The sequence below is a fragment of the Lithobates pipiens genome, unplaced genomic scaffold, assembly GCF_037356315.1.
Source record: "Lithobates pipiens isolate NorthernLeopardFrog02 unplaced genomic scaffold, aLitPip1_a1.2 Scaffold_22, whole genome shotgun sequence".
Lineage (NCBI taxonomy): Eukaryota > Metazoa > Chordata > Amphibia > Anura > Ranidae > Lithobates > Lithobates pipiens.
The window spans coordinates 102,195,647-102,217,387 of record NW_027507784.1 but is presented as its reverse complement, the minus strand read 5'-3'; the positions used below and the strand labels follow the sequence as shown (position 1 = coordinate 102,217,387).

The window sequence follows — 21,741 nt, the reverse complement described above, 5'->3', positions numbered from 1 at the left end:
TTGTGGGCCGTGAGCGCCACACGAATTAGGCGCGAACGGCCCATAACGTTCGGAATTCGCCGAACGGACGAACAGCCGATGTTCGAGTCGAACGTATGTTCGACTCGAACACGAAGCTCATCCCTAGTGGTGAGGAGGTGACCACCTCATTGCTTGTCAAATGCTCTCTAAAGAGTCATATGAATGTGGATTGCTCTTGAGAGAACAAAGCACCTGTGAACGAGCCCTAAAGCGTGAAATAACGCACATTAACTGGTATGGCATGGCTGGGCAAATGGGCGTACCTGTTTGTCCCTTTAAATTTGCCACCGTGCCATCACGTGCGCGCGCCTGCCGAGGGATACCCATGATCACCTCACAGAGAGGAAGAACGGTGAGATGCTAATGTAAACAAGCATCTCCTCGTTCTGCCTAGTGACAGTGTCACTGATCTCTGCTCCCTGTGATCCGGAGCAGAGATCAGTGACGTGTCACACGTAGCCATGCCCCACACAGTTAGAATCACTCCCCAAGACATACTTAACCCTTACACTGCCCCCTAGTGGTTAATCCCTTCACTGCCAGTGTCATTTACACAGGAATCAGTGCGTTTGTATAGCACTGATTGCTGTATAAATGACAATGGCCCCAAAAATGTGTCAAAAATGTCCGATGTGTCCGCCATAATGTCGCAGTCATGATAAAAATCGCTGATCGCCGCCATTACTATTAAAATTATTAATAAAAATGTCATAAAACTATCCCCTATTTTGTAAATGCTATAACTTTTGCACAAACTAATCAATAAATGCTTATTGTGATTTTTTTTTTACCAAAAAAATGTAGAAGAATACGTATCAGCCTAAACTGAGGAAACATTTTTTTATATATATTTTTGGGGATATTTATTATAGCAAAATGTAAAAAATAATGAATTTTTTCAAAATTGTCCCTCTTTTTTTGTTTATAGCGCAATAAATAAAAAACGCAGAGGTTATCAAATACTACCAAAAGAAAGATCTATTTGTGGGAAAAAAAGGATGTCAATTTTGTTTGGGAGCAACGTCGCACGACCGCGCAATTGTCCATTAAAGCGACGCAGTGCCGAATCGCAAAAAGTGCTCTGATCTTTGGCCAGCAAAATGGTCTGGGGCTTAAGTAGTTAACAAACCACACTACTGTAAGGCCCCTTTAATACGGCCATGTAGCTATGGCCGCCGAAATACTGCAACAAGAATCAGCAGATTCTTACTGCTGGAATGACTGGGTTATGCGATCAGTCGGCTGCATCTGGGCTCAGACAACTGTCCCTAACAGCAGCCTTCTGCTTTGTGTGTGCAATAAAAGCCTGACGACCTGCCAGATTCCAGCAGAAAGAATTGGTGTATTTTTGTCAGCGGCCGCTGCTGTTCACATGTAGCCACACGAAGAGCAGAGAGCTGCTGTTGGAGATGCTGCTGATCTAGGGTTGCCACCTGTCCAGGATTCACCCGGACAGTTCGGGTTTGGAATCATGCGTCCAGGTTTCAGACTGCCTGAAACGCAGACACATTATTTAGACTGGACTGTGGCTTCCCAGCAGGGTTGTTATACTCTTCACACTGCCCAAAGCCAGCACTAACAACCCCCCCCCCCAAACACACACACAGACAGGAGAGGAGAGAGGGCACGGTCTGTGCCTCCTTCCCCCACCCATACCCCTCTGTGTTTGCCCAGATTCCAATCCCCAACGCTGTGCCTGAGAATAGGAAAGTAAGTTGGTACCGGAAATTTGAAGTCCAGCAGCCTCAGATACATCTGGATGAGTGGTGCTGACTGCCAAGGGGTGAGTGAGCTCACCATCCATCCCTGTCTGTAACTGAACTCTCCCCCTTCTCCCTCCTGCCTCTGAGTAAGTACACTAAGGCAAATCAGGGTTCTCAGAGAACCCCTTACATCAGATTTCCCCTTTACACCAGAGGCCACAGTGTTCTCCTCTCCGTACATCAGAGTCTTCTCCATACACCAGAGTTCTCAGTGTTCCCCCTTAAATCAGGGTTCCCAGAGCATCCCTTATGTTAGAAGCCCCCGAGTTCTCCTTTACATCAGAGTCTGCAGAGTCCCCTCTTACAGTGAAAGGGAACTCTGCAAGTTCAGATGTAAAAGGGGAACTCTTTGGACTCTGATGTTCTTAACTTCATATGATTAGAAATGTTATTTAATAGCAAAATCTATGTATAGTTTTTACTATTAAAAATAAAATTGCTGTGCGCCACTAAAGTGTTCAGGTTTGACTTGAAGAAAAGGCATAATTGTGTGCAGCATATTGCATTAGGGTGTGCACCCCAAAGCTCATATGTGTGTGTGTACACCCTAAAACACATATGCATGTGTGTGTGTACACCCCAAAACACATGCGCATGTGTGTGTGTGTATGTATACCCCCAAATACATATGCATGTGTGCACCCCAAAGCTCATATGTGTGTGTGTGTGTGTGTGTGTGTATACACCCCAAAACACATACGCATGTGTGTGTGTACACCCCAAAACACATACACATGTGTGCGTGCACCCCAAAGCTCATATATGTGTGCGTACACCCCAAAACAGATATGCATGTGTGTGTGTGTGTGCACCTCCAAAACACATATGCATGTGTGTGCATGTGTATATACTGACAGTGTCAGTAAAGCAGTGGATGGTGTCATAAGAGCAGAGATTTGGTGCTAGCAGGGCAGTTACAATATTTTTATTTATTTATGTATTTTTTTAGGAGAAATAAGGAAAAAAGTAGAATTTATTTATATATATATATATATATATATATATATATATATATATATATATATATATATATATATATATATATATATATATATATATATATACTGATCGCATAACGTTGATACTGAATAATGTTTAGACAAGTTCACAATATCTGAAATTTGTATGTAGAGTATAAAGCGCACAAGAAAAAGGCCAAATACTTTTTGTAGTATTGTCGGCTCTCTGGCTTCATTTTAACGTAGGCCGCTTTCATGTATAACGGAAGTGAGAAATCTCAGCTCCATAACAATAAAACAATGTGTGCACGGGTACTCTTCCAATCGAGCATTACACGCATAGAAAGCCAAGGCATGTTTTTAGACTAAACACTGAGCAAAGGAAGTTTGCTGCCAAGCTGTGTTGTTTAAGCAGCCATGAAGACAAATGAGAACTGACAAGGGGAAAGAATATTTCAATATTTTATGTAGACGCCGGTTAGGAGATGGCAGTGTACAAATCATTACTTTTACAGGAAATGTTCCTTGAGCCTAGCGAGGTAGAACTTATCTCTTCGATAACTCACACATAAAGCTGATCAATGTTGCAAAAAACCCCACGAGCCGGTGAGAGATATGTGAGTACTTTATAACATTCGCTGTTTACTGGAAGGAAAATGTGGAGTGGTGCCTAGACGGCACTGCAAGAGGAGGCAGCACCATGGCACATTTACTATTTGTTTTTTTATTTTTTTGTTTACCATTTTATACTTTAACCATTTCAGCTCTGGAATATTTTACTCATTGACCAGGCCATTTTTTGCTATTTAGCACTGCGCTCATTTAACTGGTAATTACATGGTCATGCAACGCTGTACCCAAATTAAATTTACTGTATATGATTTTTTTTCACATAAATACAGCTTTCTTTTGGTGGTATTTGAATACCACTGTCACAGTCACGATAAAAATCGCAGATCACCGCCATTACTAATAAAAAGAAATGAATAATAAGAATGCCATAAAACGATCCCCTATTTTGTAAATGCTATAACTTTTGCGCAAACCAATCAATATACGCTGATTGCGTTTTTTTTTTTTTTTACCACAAATATGTAGAAGAATACGTATCGGCCTAAGTTGAGGAAAACATTTTTTCTTATATATTTTTGGGGGATATTTATTATAGCAAAAAGTTAAAAATAATGCTTTTTTTCTCAAAATGTTTGCTATTTTTTGTTTATAGCGCAAAAAATAAAAACCGTAGAGCTGATCAAATACCACCAAAATAAAGCTCTATTTGTGGAGAAAAAAAAAAGAGAATTTTGTTTGGGTGCAATGTCGCAAGACCACGCAATTGTCAGTCAAAACGACGCATTGCCGTATTGCTAAAAGTGCTCTTTTCAGGAAGGGGGTAAAATCTTCCAGGGCTGAAGCGGTTAAACTCAATGTAGGAAAAACATTCAATGTGTATCAGCATTACTCACCTGTATGTTTTTAGGTGATACTTGCGATCTCTGATCATGTGAGGCGCTCGTGAAAGAATCGCATTACGTAATATCTTCCCAGCCCGGAGAATACGTTCAGATGGGACCTTTATGATTTAGGTATAAAAATAAAAAAACGTTAGACTGAGCTTGAGACGTGAATGGTATATCCCTTCTGGAAGATAAATGATGTTTAGCATAGTGATAAAATATATAAGTTAACATACTGTATCATCATATTAACATACTATATCATCTTCTTCCTTAGATTATCAGCCAACATAATCTGGTAGTTGTGTTGCAAATCTTATATTATTGAAATGTAACTAAACCTGTGTTTGAATCAAAAGTCTTGACCCCAATTTCAGTTCTCAGTAGGTGTACATAGTCTTAACTCATTGGCTTCTTATATATACTGCTCGGATTTAAGTAGCAATCAGGATTATGTATTACTCCTGTAACTGCAAAACGGAATGTAAGAAAAAAAAAATCTTGAAAAAAAGAAAAAAATCCAACTCCTGGAGTCTCTATCTGATATAGGAAACCTATGGATGATTTGATTAACACTATGGGGTTCATTTACTAAAGGCAAATAGACTGTGCACTAAACAAAGTGCAGTTGATCCAGAGCTTAGTAAATGAGGGGCAGCTTAACTTTGCAAAGAATATATAATCATATGCAAGGAAAAAAAAAAAAACAGAATTTTTGCTTGGATATGATTGGCTGATGGAAGTCAGCAGAAATCTCCATCATTCTCACTTTGCAAAGCCCACAGTCTCTTTGCCTTTAGTAAATCAACCCAAATATACCCTAAACTCACTAAAATCAGTTTAACTGAAAAGACCCTTTAAAGTATATCTAAAGCCCATTTTTTAGTTTTAAAGTATAGGAAAAATTAATACCCCTGTAGTTTTTTCTGTCTGTCACTGAGAGATTTCTATTAACTTCCTTTTCCAGATACACAACAAGAAGTCAGAGGAAATCTTTCCGAAGTAAATGAAAATCCTCTCCTAGACAGCTGTAAACAGAACACGAGACTCCATTGTAAGATTGTCCCTCTATTTATGTTCTGGTGACAGCTGTCTATAGCTTTCTATTAACCATTAGGGATGGGCAAACTTTGGTTTTTTGGACATTCGGCGAACAACGAACATTACGCGGTGTTCGTGGCAAATTCGAAAGCTGCGGAACCCTGTTAAAAGTCTATGGGACACTAACATGAAAAACCAAAAGTGCTAATTTTAAAGGCTTATATGTAAGTTATTGTCATAAAAAGTTTATAAAAGGGTGTTTTTTTCAGGAGCAGTGATTTTAATAATGCTTAAAGTTACAATAAAAATGAAATATTGATTTAAATATCGTGCCTTTGAGGTGTCTATAGTATGCCTGTAAAGTGGCATCAGAGGGGGGGCGGGGCCACATGTTAATGTCACCAGGTGGCCCAGCCCTCAGCTATATAATAGCTGTCACAGAGAAGAAGTGTCACTCGGCGGGAGCCTCCCAGGCGGAGCTGTTGCAGCTATTTTTTATTTATTTTTTCGGTCTATTGGGTGGTGTGAGATGGATCTACATTGCGGGACATTTTTTTTTTTTTTAATAAAGGACTTGTCTCAACGTGTCTCCTGTCTTTTTTACTATTTTTGACACTTTCTTTGTGAAATGGCAGGGGTACAATGTACCCGTTACCAATTCACATAGGAGGGGAGGCCGGGATCCCTTGTTAAGGGGGGCTTCCAGATTCCGATAAGCCCTCCGCTGGAAGACCCCCACAACTACTGGGCAAGGGTTTTGGGGATGAGGCCCTTGTCCCCATCAACATGGGGACAAGATACATTTGGGGGGCTACTCCAAAGCACCCTCCCCATGTTGAGGGCATGTGGCCTGGTATGGTTCAGGAGGGGGCGCTCTCTCACCACCCCCACTTTTCCTGCGGCCTGCCAGGTTGCATGCTTGGATAAGGGTCTGGTATGGACTTTGGGGGGGGGACCTCTATGCCATTTTTCTTTTAAATTTGGTGCAGGGTTTACCTTAATATCCATACCAGACCTGAAGGGCCTGGTATGGATTTTGGGGGGACCTTCACACAATTTTTAAAACATTTTTGGTTCAGGGTTCTCCTAATATTCATACCAGACCCAAAGGGCCTGATAATGGACTGGTGGAGGGGGGGACCCATGCCGTTTTTTTTTTTCAATGATTTTTTTAGTTTTAAATTACTTTTTTTCCTTTAGTGTAATTTTGCTGTGGTACTGTTCTAAACATGGGAAAACTGCTCCACTTTACAGGCATAATATAGACACCCCTCAAGCATGATATTTAAAGGAATAATTCATTTTTATTGCTTCACTTTAAGCATTAGCATTAGTAAAATCACTGCTCCCGAAAAAATGTCTGTTTTAAAAACTTTTTTTTTTACATTGATATATTTCCCCTGGGGCATATAAGCCTTTAAAATTAGCACTTTTGATTTTTCATGTTCGTTTTTCTATAGACTTCAATGGTGTTTGTTCAAATTTTTTGTCTGTTTGCATGTTCTGGTACGAACCGAACTGGGGGGGGGGGGGGGGGGGCTGATGGGTGATGGTGTTCGGCTCATCCTTATTAACCATTGCTTTATGTCTCAGTGACAATGGTCACCAGGACAAATAGTGGGGCATATCTAAACACCAAGGACACAGACAGCAATAAAAAAAAACTGACAGGGGTGTCAATACTTCATCACATTCTATCTAAAACTAAAACAAAAATGTTCAGCTTCAGATACACTTTAAATCCTAAACATGAACCTCTTCATTATAAAATCAGTATGCACCTTAGACACTTCTCGAAACCCCATTACCTCTGTAATGGTTTTAGCTTGACGGATCGAGATTTGGTTTTCAATGAGTGGGGTCTGAAAAATAAGACATTACCAAAAAATAAACAAAAAACAAACATGGGAAAAAAAGTAAAAGATTAGCAATCAACAGAAAAAAAACACTAATCTATAGGTAATGTAAAACAGAATCTTTTAAGAAGAAAACAAATGTTTAATTTAAGTAGTAAAAGCAGAAAAACGTAAATTACATAACTACTAAATTATAAATGAAAATGAACAAATAAAGTAAAAGAAATTAAGTATATAAATTATAAATTGTGAACTTATGAGATATGAACAGAGCATTACATGCCACTTTACTTTATAGTTAACATAACTCAAGATCATTGGACTGTAAAATTACAGGGGAAATCGGTAGCATACGTAACGCTTAGAAAATAGCATTTGGTAAGAATCAAGACAAATGGGGATCGGAACATGACTGCTGAGATCCCATAGTAACACCACTATACGCACTAGGGTCGTTCAAGCATTAGAATGTTCTCTGCTATAACCACTAATTGCATCCACAAAATACATCCCGATCTGTGAAAGAATACTGTTTATGGGGTCCCTATGCCTCTAACAGTCATATACATGGATAAAATCAACAGAGGAACAGCTAGAATTTGAGTGTCAGCTGTGGCCAAACTAATTTTTCCGGTCCCTCTAGTTTTTCCATATTCCCCCGAACTTTGTTCACAATTGAATGTAGGACTAGTATACATGACAATCTGTGCTGTGCCTTTGGATTCAGCAAATGAAAAGAAGCTGCCCCTATAGGACAGGTAAGTAGGGTCAATCCAGTAAAGGCCTTTTTCACCCCTGTCCAGTGCTTTTTTTTTCAACACACACCACAAAGAACAAAAACAACAGACACACACAACTTTTTTTTTTCAATGCACTACTCCACAATGCATAGATGGTTCCCATCTATGCATTGTGGTGTGCTGAAAAGTATGTGTTGAAGTACACTGACATGTTAAGTTTGGGTACCATTCGAAAATTGTTGTCACCGCAATACACTGCAGATCTTGTGTTACCACTTATTGCAGCAGTGCTCAAATGTGAAGCCAGGCTTAACCTCCCTGACGGTATGATTCAGTCTGGATTTAGGTGCTGAAAGCGGTACAATTATTTTGCATGGAAATTTGGCGTCTTATATTGTAGTCCTGTAATTCTTAAGCCGCGTACACACGGGCGGACTGTATGGCCTACTTAGTCCGTCATACAATCCGACGGACAGTCTGTCATACTTTCGAATGAACGGACTTGACCACACACACCACTTTTTGAGCGGACTAATACGGCGTACTAAGTCCGCCATACTATCCGCCCTACTTTTGAAATGAACGGACTCGCCCACACACGCGAAGGAAAGTCCGCTCATTTCGAGCGCGTCTCCAGGTAGGCGGGGCCCGCGAAGGAGACGTCGCTGGCCCTGCCACCTGGTATGGACTTAAAGGGGAACCCCAACGCCGAAAAAAATCGGCGTGGGGGTCCCCCCCAAGTCCACAACAGACCCTTGTCCGAGCACGCTACCCGGCCGGCCAGGAAAGGGGGGCGAGCGAGCGCCCCCCCTCCTGAGCCGTACCAGGCCGCGTGCCCTCAACATGAGGGGGTGCCTTGGGGAAGGAGGGGCCACGCGGCCCCCCCACCCCAAAGCACCTTGTCCCCATGTTGATGAGGACAAGGGCCTCTTCCCGACAACCCTGGCCGTTGGTTGTCGGGGTCTGCGGGCGGGGGGCTTATCGGAATCCGGGAGTCCCCTTTAATAAGGGGGCCCCCGGATACCGGCCCCCCACCCTATGTGAATGAGTATGGGGTACAATGTACCCCTACCCATTCACCTGTAAATTAAAAGTACAAAAAAAAACACAACACACGAGATAAAATACTTTATTGCACAGCTCGGGGGGTCTTCCGTCTTCGGGGGTCTTCTCGCCGGACTCCTCCGCTATCTTCTTGTAGCTCTTTTGCTAGCGGAGGAGTCCGGCTTTCTTCCTCGCCGCCGGCCTCTTCTCCCGACTTCGGGGGTCTTGTCCCCCTCTTCGGTTCTTCTGCCGGGCCACCGCGCCTTCTTATAGCTCTTTTACAGGCGGTGGCCCGGTCTTCTGTCGCCGCCGCCGCCTTCCGTTCTTCTACTTCTTCTTCTTCTTCTTCTCCAGGAGATGTTGCCTCGACGATCTCTCTGGCCGGAATGCCAGGGACGCACTGCGCGGCCACTTATATAGGGACAAGGGGCGGTGTCACATGGCTTTATGTCACATGGGTTGATGTCACATGGGGACTATGACATCGTAAGGGGGTGGGGTCACCATGTGACACCAACCCATGTGACATAAAGCCATGTGACACCGCCCCTTGTCCCTATATAAGTGGCCGCGCAGTGCGTCCCTGGCATTCCGGCCGGAGAGATCGTCGAGGCAACATCTCCTGGAGAAGAAGGAGAAGAAGAAGAAGAACGGAAGGCGGCGGCGGCGACAGAAGACCGGGCCACCGCCTGTAAAAGAGCTATAAGAAGGCGCGGTGGCCCGGCAGAAGAACCGAAGAGGGGGACAAGACCCCCGAAGTCGGGAGAAGAGGCCGGCGGCGAGGAAGAAAGCCGGACTCCTCCGCTAGCAAAAGAGCTACAAGAAGATAGCGGAGGAGTCCGGCGAGAAGACCCCCAAAGACGGAAGACCGCCGGAGCTGTGCAATAAAGTATTTTATCTTGTGTGTTGTGTTTTTTTTTGAACTTTTATTTTACAGGTGAATGGGTAGGGGTACATTGTACCTCATGCTCATTCACATAGGGTGGGGGGCTGGTATCCGGGGGCCCCCTTATTAAAGGGGGCTCCCGGATTCCGATAAGCCCCCCGCCCACAGACCCCGACAACCAACGGCCAGGGTTGTCGGGAAGAGGCCCTTGTCCTCATCAACATGGGGACAAGGTGCTTTGGGGTGGGGGGGGCCGCGCGGCCCCCCCTTCCCCAAGGCACCCCCCCATGTTGAGGGCACGCGGCCTGGTACGGCTCAGGAGGGGGGGCGCTCGCTCGCCCCCCTTTCCTGGCCGGCCGGGTAGCGTGCTCGGACAAGGGTCTGTTGTGGACTTGGGGGGACCCCCGTGCCGATTTTTTTCGGCGTTGGGGTTCCCCTTTAAGTCCATACCAGGCGGCGGGGCCAGCGACGTCTCCTTCGCGGGCCCCGCCTACCTGGAGACGCGCTCGAAATGAGCGGACTTTTCTCCGGGCGGGAAAAGTCCGCTCATTTCAAAAGTACGGCGGACTGGCATACACACGGCCGGATTGTCCGCCGAAATGCGAGTACGACGGACAGTATTTCGAAAAATCCGAAATACTTAGTACGCTGGACTGCACGCTGAAAAAGTCAGCTGAAGCCCACACACGAGCGGACTGTCCGCTGAAATGTGTTTCTGCGGACTAAGTAGGCCATACAGTCCGCCCGTGTGTACGCGGCATTAGGAATAACTCTCTTAAATCTGTTCAAACCAGAGTCTAGCAGACATCCCGGGTATGATAAAGTTTATAATATAATAAAGAATAATAAAAATTATTCAACAATGTAATTGAATCCTAAAACACTGAAAAAGGGACAGTTTTTGGTTGCTATGGACAATCTCCAAATTCCAGGCAGAAAAAACAGTATTTATAATATAAAAGTGCATGCAGGGCATTGCACAGACCACTAGGGACAAAGGGGGTGTGTAATTTTGTAATACAGAACTGTAATCTGTAAGATTACAGTGCTGTGTGTGTTTTGTGTACTTTGACTTTTTTGAATTTGCCACCGTTCTCCGCTCCCGTGCGCCATAACTCCGCAGGGAACGGAGCTTGGTGGCATTCGGCACTGTGAATCGAGCGGAGGATGGCTCGCTCACACAGCGCGGAGGACATTGCTGGATCCAGGGGACAAGGTAAGTAAGTCTCACTGTGTCCTCCCCTGCATCCAGCGAAGCGATCCCGAGTCTGGTTCGGGGTTACCGCTCCTATCAGTAAATTCCTAACCCGAGCCAGACTCGGGATTACCGCTAGGGGGGTTAAAGGATAAGTTCACCTTTGTTCACCTTTTTTTATTTTTTATTCCAGCTCTACCAGATCTAAAGGAGATTGTGCAATCAGATTGTATAGTGTATGGTGAGCTTTACGGAACCCAGAACATAGTTCTCCTGTTTTCAATACTACAGCTCTATCCACATTGGCTGTTATCTCATCTCTCATATCCTGCACAATAAATGATACAAGATTAAAGTGGAAGTAAACTCTGTATTACCACTTGAACCTACAGGTAATCCTATAATAAGGTAGGTACTGTGAATATCTCCTAAACTTGCACAGTGTGTGCAGCTGATGACATCACATCACAGCACATGCACTCTGGAGGTCCGGCTTACAGCATCGCTTGCGCAGTACGGAGCAGAAGGAGATTCGGAAAATCTCCGAAGATGAACGCCGCCTGCTAGCCCCACCATCCAAGTGGACATAGGGCTGCACATATTAGAGGGCCCCTCGCGGGTTCACTTCGCTCGCATCGCTTCGGGCACGGCCGCGCTGCGCTCAGCTCTTTTTATTCTAACTCTATGTCCACTCGGATGCTGGGGCTAGAACCTGGACTCACGGCACAGGCGCCGTTCATCTTCGGCTATTTTCGGAATGTGGTTGTCCTGTGTACTGCGCATTCCCAGTACACAGCGGACACTATCCGATGGGGGACAGTATGTGATAGGACACCGGAGAAACGGTGATGTTATCGCAGCTCCGGCCAATCGGCTTGCAAACCCGGAAGACAGATAGGGGGAACATGTCAGCTCTCTCAGCGGTGACTTTATAGCACTAGAGGGCTTTGTTCCAAGGTGAGTATTTCATAATGTGCTAGTATGCGATGCCTGCTAGCACATTATGCCATTACCTTGCAGGGTTTTTTTTTTAAATCGGCGGTTTTTCTGGTATTGTTATGTTGCATGTGGTAATTTACTAAGAGAAAGGATTGTTATTTGGCAAAGTAAATATTGAAGAGGGTAAAGCTGTGTTTAATTTGAATACCCAATCATGTGCAATGGAAATAAAAAAAAATATATGTATCTGCGTGATTGGATAATCACGGATAATCACAGTTAACATGGCTTCACATTTTTAACTAAGCTAAGGCATTATTCACTTTGCAAAGTGAACATTCTATTCTCCTTATAGCAGAATTCCAGGTAATTTTTTTTTGCTATGTTCCAGTTTGGACCAATGTAAATATGCATATGCCATACCTGATCAATCTTTGCTGCTACTACAGTGATTCTCGCTGTCTTCTGTGTCCCGTGCAAAGCAGCTGCCTCGTTGCATAGTAAACGTAGGGGGTCACTAACTCGGAACAGGCGCCATTCAGAGAATGCCTTGAATTTTTACTCAATGAATGCCAACTGTTCTCTGACTGGATGAGATGGAAACCTCGCCACCTGCTTCTCTGCCTTACTCACTCAGAGAATGCTTTACATTCAAGTTGTTTTCTTAATGGCACCCGTGCCAAGTAAGCAACCTCCTGTCTTCAAGATGCAGTGGGGCGGCTGCTCAATATGGGGGGCAGAAGAAAAATGACTGTAGAAGCGGTGGCTACTACAGTGATTCTGCGCTTCCACAAGGATTGGTCGGGTATGCTAAACTATATTATCAAAAGTATTGGGAAACCTGCCTTTACCAGCATATGTACTTTAGTGGCATCCCAGTCTTAGTCTGTAGGGTTCAATATTGAGTTGGCCCACCCTTTGCAGCTATAACAGTTTGCACTCTTCTGGGAAGGTTGTCCACAAGGTTTAAGAGTGTCTATGAGAATGTTTGACCATTCTTCCAGAAGCGCATTTGTGAGGTCAGGCATTGATAATGGACGAGAAGGCCTGGCTCGCAGTCTCCGATCTAATTCATCCCAAAGGTGTTCTATTGGGTTGAGGTCAGGACTCTGTGCAGGCCAGTCAAGTTCCTCTACCCCAGACTGCCTCCTTCATGTCTTTATTGACCTTTCTTTGTGCACTGATCCAAATCATTTGGTGAAAAGGGGTTATGGCGTGGGGTGGTTTTTCAGGGGTTGGGCTTGGCCCTTTAGTTCCAGTGAAGGGAACTCTTAAGGTGTCAGCATATCAAGACATTTTGGATAATTTCATGCTCCCAACTTTGTGAGAACAGTTTGGGGATGGCCCCTTCCTGTTCCAACATGACTCGGCACCAGTGCACAAAGCAAGGTCCATAAAGTCATGGATGAGCTAGTTTAGGGTGGAGGAACTTGACTGGCCTTTACAGAGTCCTGATCTCAACCTGATAGAACACCTTTAGGATGAATTGGAGCAGAGACTTGAGTCAGGCCTTCTCGTTCACATCAGTGCCTGACCTCACAAATGTGCTTCTGGACGAATGGTCAAACATTCCCATAGACACACTCCTAAACCTTGTGGACAGCCTTCCCAAAAGAGTTGAAGCTGTTATAGCTCCAAATGGTGGGCCAACTCAATATTGAACCCTACGGACTAAGACTGGTATGCCATTAAAGTTCATGTGCATGTAGGGGTATTCCATATATTGATCTAAGCAGGACCAATATAACTATGCAAAAAAAACAACACATATCTGGAATTTAGGTTTAGGTAAATCAGTCCTAATGGAGTTGATTTACCAAAACAGAAGAGGATGTTTATCTTGCAAAATGAATTCTCACTGTGCTACGCAAATTTTTACTTGGCTTAGTGAATGAGGTAAAGCTAAGTGAAAATGTCTTCTGCAAAGAATACCCAAACCTATGGTTGGAAAATTACAAACAGAACTGCTTGTACAGGATCGGAGGAAGTCATCACAGTTTCATGGTATCCACTAAGCTAAATGATCTTCTCCTTTAGTAACTAGTTTTATAAGACATCAATCAAGATTTTTTTTTACTTTTTTCTGTTGTATTGAGTTTTTTATTTTTCTGTAAAACACCTGTTTCTTTACATGTGAAATGTCATTATTATGTCTGTTTGTTGATGTCCAAATAAAAAGATTTAAGCGGGGGCACTGTCTGCTGCAGGTTAGGTTTTATTGCGCTCTGCGGTCATGGTCAGATGGTCACCACAAGCCCTATCCAGTCCTGTACAAAGCTGTATACAGACAGACACAGAGTCTCTGAAGGTTTGTCTGCTTCATTTTTGTTGCTGTTAAATTTTTCAAGTGTTCAAAGCATCCTTGGATTAAAAATAACCACGGCCAAATGAAAGAAGGTCGTTTTTTTTTTCCTCTTGGAACACTTTTGTGATAAAAGTCCAAATTCACCATTCTGAATTGAATAAACATCTAAAATAAGGTATTTGTTTGTATGGTTACGTCAACAAAAATGTAATTTTTAGCCATCAAACTCAGCCTGGCCAGCATATAACTAATTGCTATCACACACTCATCCCTGGTGGAAGCTGTGACGACACATAGGAGGTTATTTACTAAAGTCAAATCCACTTTACACTGCAAGTACACTTAAAAGTGCATTGAAAGTGCACTTGGAAGTGCAGACACTGTAGATCTGAGGGGAAGATCTGAAATGAGGGGAAGCTCTGCTGATTTTATCATCCTATCACGTGCAAGCTAAAATGCTGTTTTTTATTTCCCTTGCATGTCCCCCTCGGATCTACAGCGACTGCACTTCCAAGTTCACTTTCAGTGCACTTTCAAGTGAACTTGTAGTGCAAAGTGGATTTGCCTTAGTAAATAACTCCCAGAGTCCCCCTGTTGTCACTATCAAGAGATAGCCTTATGCTGCGTAAACACGATCGGATTTTCCGATGGGAAATGTTGGATGTGAGCTTGTTGGCTGAAAGTCCGACCGTGTATATGCTCCATCGAAACATTTGTTGTCGGACTTTCTGCCAAGAAATGTTGGCTAGCAGGTTCTCATATTTTCTGCCAACAAAAGTTTGTTGTCGGACTTTCTGATCGTGTGTACACAAGTCCGTCACACAAAAGTCCAAGCATGTTCGGAATCAAGTATGAGCCAGAAGCGATTGGTCTTGTAAAACTAGCGTTTGTAATGGAGACAACATGTACATCTTGTACGTCATTACGTTCGTAATTGTTGGCCAACATTTGTGTGACCGTGTGTATGCAAGACAAGTTGGAGCCAACACCCTTCAAACAAAAATCCACGGTTTTGTTTTGTCGGAAAGTCCGATCGTGTGTACGGGGCATTACTCTTTTTCCGAACGTGTAAAGCATACATTTTATATGCAGCAGCAAGAAAAGTGAGCTGTAATGCCTAGTTGCTGGAGGCACGGTCACCTGAGGTGTTGTACTGAGAGTGCGCTCACTGCACAATCCCAGCACACTGACCAAGCTATCACCAACAGCCTTCAGTCATGGCTCCCAATCATGTGACCTCTGTGAGAGCCAATCACAGCGATCATATGATAGAAAAGTCATGCTGCCACCTGGATGCTAAAGCCCACTGGGAGGAGACATTAAGGGCTTGAGCAATGATATGCAGCTAACTCTATGGTGCATGTAAAATAAGGAATTATTCTCGCGCTATCATGTGCAGAACGGAAATATAAAAGAGGGGGGAGGGGGAAAGAATTGCCGCAAACACCTATTGTGGATCAAGCCATATCCACTGGGAATTTACACTGTATTGGAGAGAGTGATGTTGAACTGTTCAAAGGATGAGTGGAATGTATAAGAAAGAAAAGGTATAAAAAAGAAGGCATAAGAAAGAAACTAATATCATATACTCTGTATATCAAAACAAATGTGCCAAAAAGTGCTAACGTGCAACACCTGTGCAAACTGATTCACATGCATGAGAAAATTGTAAATATCAACACAATAAAAAATTTGGGCGATATAGTAATGTTTAGTCAAATCCGCCAATCTGTACAGATGGGTGTACAGCTTAAATAAAGGGATGGTCGGCACTCAGGATGACATCCAAAATGGTATTTCTTTATTAAATACATGTACAAATCTGTAAAACAGCCTACGTGTTTCGGACCTTAGTCCTTAGTCATGGCCATTTTGGATGTCATCCTGAGTGCCGACTTTACCTTATTCTGGTATGTTGGAGGTGTCAACAGCCTCAAGGTCTAAGCAACTGGTGGAGATTTTATGTAGGGAGGTCGCAGTGCCTATACATCTGATTTCCTAATACAGTATATTGCAGCTTACCAATCATTAGATATGGTGACTTCCTTTGTTTTATTTTTTTTTAGGTATTTTCCCTCTGTTTTCACCTAGTGATCTGGCCAGTAGCACACCTACTGTATTAGAGCATCTCCACTCTGAGCACAGGGACACCTTTGAACATCAGCATTAAGGAGATGCACCCTCTCCATTCGTCCTGTTTACCATTATCATTGAAAGTGAAAGTAAAAGAAAAACCCAAATTTTGGGCTGTCCCCAGAAAAGTAAAAGAGGGAAAAATCTTCCAATAGGTACACTAGTTCTGGTGACCTGGGAGTACCCAAGGAATTCCCTTGATTTACAGGAAATTTCTCTCACTTCCTGTATGGCTATGGGACAGGAAGTGCAGGGAAATCTCCGCAATGGGACACAGATGTTGGAAAAAAATCTGACAGGGATTATAATTCTCCCTTGCTCTAACCAAAATGAAAAAATAAAGTTTTGTCTATAGTTCTACTTTAAGGCTTCATGAACAGACAGGGCTTACAAAATGCTGCTTTTACAGGCATTTGGCATTTGACATTTTTTTTACAGTCGGTAAACACACCTCACAACACACACACATGTTAGCCTATGTGTGACCATGGTGTTTACAAACATGTTAGAAGAGGAGTGTTTAGAGGCTACAAAAAAAGGAGGAACCTTTGCGCACAAAAAACACTTGAAGAGCCTAAACGCAAGACTTGTACATCTAAACATGCCTAAACGCTAGACTTGTTTATCACTTGAGCATTCATTCATTCCAATGGCCAGAATAAATAAATATTCTGGCCAATGGAATCCATGAATGCTCAAATGCTTGGCAAACCTGAACGAGCCTAAATGTGTATGCAAAATGTGGTTTTAGAAAAATGCCAGTACAATGCGCAAAGAGGTTCCAAGGGGATATATAGATAACCACAGTAAGGGAAGCTCCATCTACTCATCCGACCAATGATGAGATATGAGTACAAACAACAAATAAAGGAGAACTTCCAGCTCTGTGGAAGTCCATAGAGCCAAGAGCCCAGGAATAGATAAAATCAAAATTCACTTTATTGTAAAGTTAAAAGCATGGCATGCAGAAGTGCCCACCCAGACTGATACATCACCAAGGAAGAGAGGAAAGATCCCTGGTGTAGCACATCCACAGAGTCCTATGGTGGTAAAAAGAGAGACAATCTCAGCCTGGGTTCCCACCAGGCCACACCCCCAATGACTAAGCTCTGGTGGCAGAGTGAAATGCATTGGGGACGTGGCCTGGTGTGAGCCCAGGCTGAGATTGTCTCTCTTATTACCACCATAGGACTCCATGAATGTGCAGCACCAGGGATCCTTCCTCTCTTCCTTTCAGAGACTACAGAAGCTGGGATGAGCTCCATTCCTTGCTGGCACTCCTGCAGCAGACATGGCATTACCCACACTACTCCCCACAGTGATCGAGCCTGAGCGGCAAACTAAGAAACTACGGGTCACCAAGCCAGTGGAGAGGAAAAACAAATAATCCCAAAAGCTGAAGGGTAAGACGAGATCCCGGACCTAACAGTAAGTTGCTTCGCCCAGGAACTTCAGGACAGTGGGAGAAGTGCGTGGTTGGCAGCTGCCGGGGTCACTGAGATGGCTCGTGTGCTGGAAGTAACGTGTCCCAAAAGCAGATGTGATGTCATACACCTGGCAGAAGACCGTCCAAACATTGGATGGTGAGGGTAAAATAGAAGTCTTGGAGAGCACTCACACCATGTCAAACCAAAGGAGAGAAGCCAGTCACTATGATGACATGTTTCGGGTGCTTGCCTCTTCCTCAGATCAGGTAATTCTTCCCTCATCAGCTTACGTTCCGGTGCTCTTCCACCAGGTGTATGACATCACATCCGGTTGTGGGACAAGGGACTTTTCCATCAGGTGCGCCATCTCAGTGACCCCGGCGGCCATAATCCACACACTTCTTTCACTAAACGCTAGGAGCGCTCCTTTATTTGTTGTTTTGAAAACATGGTTTTAGGCTGCTTTTTTCAGCCAGAAGCAAAGTCGTTCAGGGGAGGAAAAAAAAATGCTAAGCAGTTATAGGAACAGTTTTATTCCTTTTGGGATAAAGGTTTTACATAAAAGAATAAAATCTGATCATTGTAAGCATTGTATTTAAAGTGAAAGAAGCAGAAACTGTATGTAAACAGTATTCAGTTTCCACTATCTAGGTACTTAAGGTAAAAAAATGATAGATTTGTATATTATATGCTTCTATTTAAATGTCTCTTGTATATATGAATGGCTTGTACATGTATAACTTTATTTACAAAATCATGCCAACCAAAGAATAAAAAGCCTACAAAAATTTAAAGCAAAAAAATAATGAAAGTGATTTTATGTTAGTTTTGCATTTTGTGTTACTACAGCTCCACCACCAGTTTAGAGCCTGCAAAGAAAGACGATTGCTGCATGTTATTTTAGCTTTGTGACTACTCTCAGTAATCTTCGCGCACCGTTATGTCTTACAGTTCTGCTGTTGAATTATCCACGCATGTCCGCAGGGGTCCAGCCATGGCAAATTACCATAGAGCCATACCCTAACTGGATGACATTTAGTTACTAAATCATTGTGTATCAAGAAGAGACATGATCATTTTTTTTATTCATAAAATACTTGTTTTGCGTTTTCTAGATTACCTTTTGTATATTAGTTTTGCTGATTTCTTCCAGCCTCTATCAGCCAATTCCTGTCTACAACAGTGCATTATACCTGTATTGGAATGGCCAGCTGAAGTCTCTACCAGGGGTGCATGTGACACAGTGACAACACAGGAAGGCAGTTAAGAGACAGTTGTCACCCTATAACAGGAAATGCCAAAACAAGGGCCTTCATGGTAGGACCACCAGTTAATGTTTAAATGAAAGCTGCAGATTTATAAAAAACTGAGATCAGATTTTGAAATTACAGTAACATATCTGCACTTATCGGAGATTTTATTAGTTAGGTTTAGATCTACTTTAAGTAACAAGAGGAAACTATTTATTTTCATTTTGGCCTTGCCCTAGGTATAGACACACACATATTTTAACTTGTAGTGGTAAAAAGGCTTAATCTAACTATTCATATTAATGTTACCTCCCCCCCCCCAACCACAACACCTATTCTGCATATCCTGTATGAAAAAATGATCTGTGTAATTCCTTTTTTTAATACGGTCCAGTCATGTGATTCTGTAGCTCCAGCTATCCTATGTAAGAGAGTGTTGGACAATGGCTGTGAATTCCCAGAGTCGTGAAATTACCCATAGGCTCCCATGGCCCAAATGTTGCTGGTGTTCCCTCCTATCCCTGCGGCAACTGCTCACTACATGGGGCAGCCAGAGCTGCAAGATCCTCTAACTGGATTAAAAAATAGGTAAGTACACAGATCTTTTTTATATAGGGTATGCGGGATAGGTAGGAGGAGGAGGGAACATTTTATATGAATAGTGTTAGCATTTTCTTCCACTTTAAAGTATAACTAAAAGCAATTTTTCCATTGTGAATAGAGTCAAAACTTAGTAAACAGCACAGCTCTAAATTTCTGACCTGATCTGACAACAGTTTTTTTTTTTAACGCTTATCGAATATAACATACAGATCATTACACATACAGACCCAAATAGAGCAAATAAAAGTTATTGCTGGTCTTTGCATACACTTTAAATATTATTATTATTTTTATTATTGTTATTATTATATCCCGATATCCCGTGTATGTGCAACAATATATATATGTGTGTGTGTATCTATATCTATATATCTATATATCTATATCTATCTATCTATCTATAAATAAATATATATATATATATATATATATATATATATATATATATATATATATATAAAATATATATATTATGTATTAGTTGTATTATGGAGGATAGGAAAGGTGCTCATTGGATAACAGTTGAACCTCACAGAAGCAGTCAATAGGCAAATACAAAGAATGACAGAGATATTGAACCAAAGTTGGTAATTACGAATAGGGATTTGTGATAGATTTTGTGACAAATGATAGCAAAGAAACGATCTATCATCAATTAACATATTGAACGGTGCAATAAACAGTAGTTTTGCATTTTTTAATTGACTAAAAATAATAAGGAAATATGACCTATTCAATTTGAGGACTTTAGACGCATTGATTAATTGAGTGAATGGTCATATCAATATGTGTCCAGCTACCATAAGTCCGGTACTTAGATCTTACCACTTCAGATCAAAAACCTGAACAGCAGGGGGTTGTCCGGGGGTCAGTGCTCATACTTATTTACACATTATCCCATTATTTTGAGACACGTTAGGACCAGTAAAGCAAAGAAATGTCCCATTTAAAAGAGGTAACGCTAGCAGAAGGGTGTTACTTAAGGTACCAAAAGGTGCCTACAAGTTTCAATGATGTAATTCGGGCTCTGCCCATGGATCAGTTGGAAAATAAGATGCATGATCTAAGATTCTTAGATTGTAAGCTCTAACGAGCAGGGCCCTCTGATTCCTAATGTATTAAAGTGTATTGTATTTGTGCTGTCTACCCTCAAGTTGTAAAGTGTTTGCGTAAACTATTGCCGCTTTATAAATCCTGTATAATAATAATAATGCATGACTTTGATGGCGGTCAGCTTATAAGGGATGCATGATGTGACTGGCTGTCTGTATAGATAAGAGTGTTGTGTTCCTATTGGCTTTGTTCATTTATGAGTATATTTGGTCCTACTTAGGAGGGGTAAAGTGACCTTGTTCCAAATGTAAACTAACTGATAGTGAAGAACATTTCCAATCCTTGCCTGATTCCTATATATTAATTTCATCCTTCCAGTGCTTCTTCTTTTCTTACACTGCATAATTCTACCTTTATTAATGTGAGAGACATTTTTCTGGTAGAGGCTAACAGTACATTGGGACCAATCATACCTGCAATGCTGTGCTGTAAGACATATTTAGTTATATTTGTGTATATCGTTTATTACATTGTCATGGTGTATTGCTGCATTGCAGATTAAGATATTGTTTGTGTTGGTATAGCCTACAGTCCAGAGTGTGTTCTATAGGTGGATAGTAGAAAGCCTTTCATGTGTCGGTAGTCATGTTTTTCGAAGTGGGTTATATCCAAAAACAATCAGGGTCTGTTTTTGCACATATGTATCAAGATTTTTTTGAACATACAGTAAATCAGGGTTCTCAAACTGGTAGCCTTCCAGTTTTTGTGAAACTACAGGTCCCATCATGCCTCTGCCTGTGAGAGTCATGCTTGTAACTGTCAGCCTTGCAATGCCTCATGGGACTTGTAGTTTCGCAACAGCTGGAGGGCCGTCAGTTTGAGACCCCCTGGGAGTAAACCCTGTAAAATTTCTGTGCAGTAGATTTGCATTAGGATGTGATTTTACTGATATTCTTACCTTGCTGCAGTTCTTGGAACCTGAACATAAGGAGCTGTTCATGTTTTCCTTGTCGGATGATCCTGAAAAGAGATAAAACAGCAAAAAGATGACATTGCACAGAGTTCCTGC

General features: G+C 42.3%; 1 protein-coding gene across 6 annotated transcripts in view; it reads right to left on the bottom strand.

Moving 5' to 3' along the window:
• The window catches only part of RAPGEF4 (Rap guanine nucleotide exchange factor 4), a 497,448-nt gene that overhangs the window by 172,602 nt on the left and 303,105 nt on the right, over window positions 1-21,741 (bottom strand). For 3 of the 6 annotated variants that reach the window (XM_077448013.1, XM_077448014.1, XM_077448018.1), the window contains 3 exons: window positions 21,631-21,692; window positions 7,023-7,103; window positions 4,210-4,316 (listed from right to left, as the gene is read on the bottom strand). In XM_077448013.1, the coding sequence (XP_077304139.1) occupies window positions 4,210-4,316; window positions 7,023-7,103; window positions 21,631-21,692 (250 nt within the window). The remainder of the gene's footprint in view (window positions 1-4,209; window positions 4,317-7,022; window positions 7,104-21,630; window positions 21,693-21,741) is intronic. The other 3 variants (XM_077448015.1, XM_077448016.1, XM_077448017.1) reach the window with 2 other exon arrangements.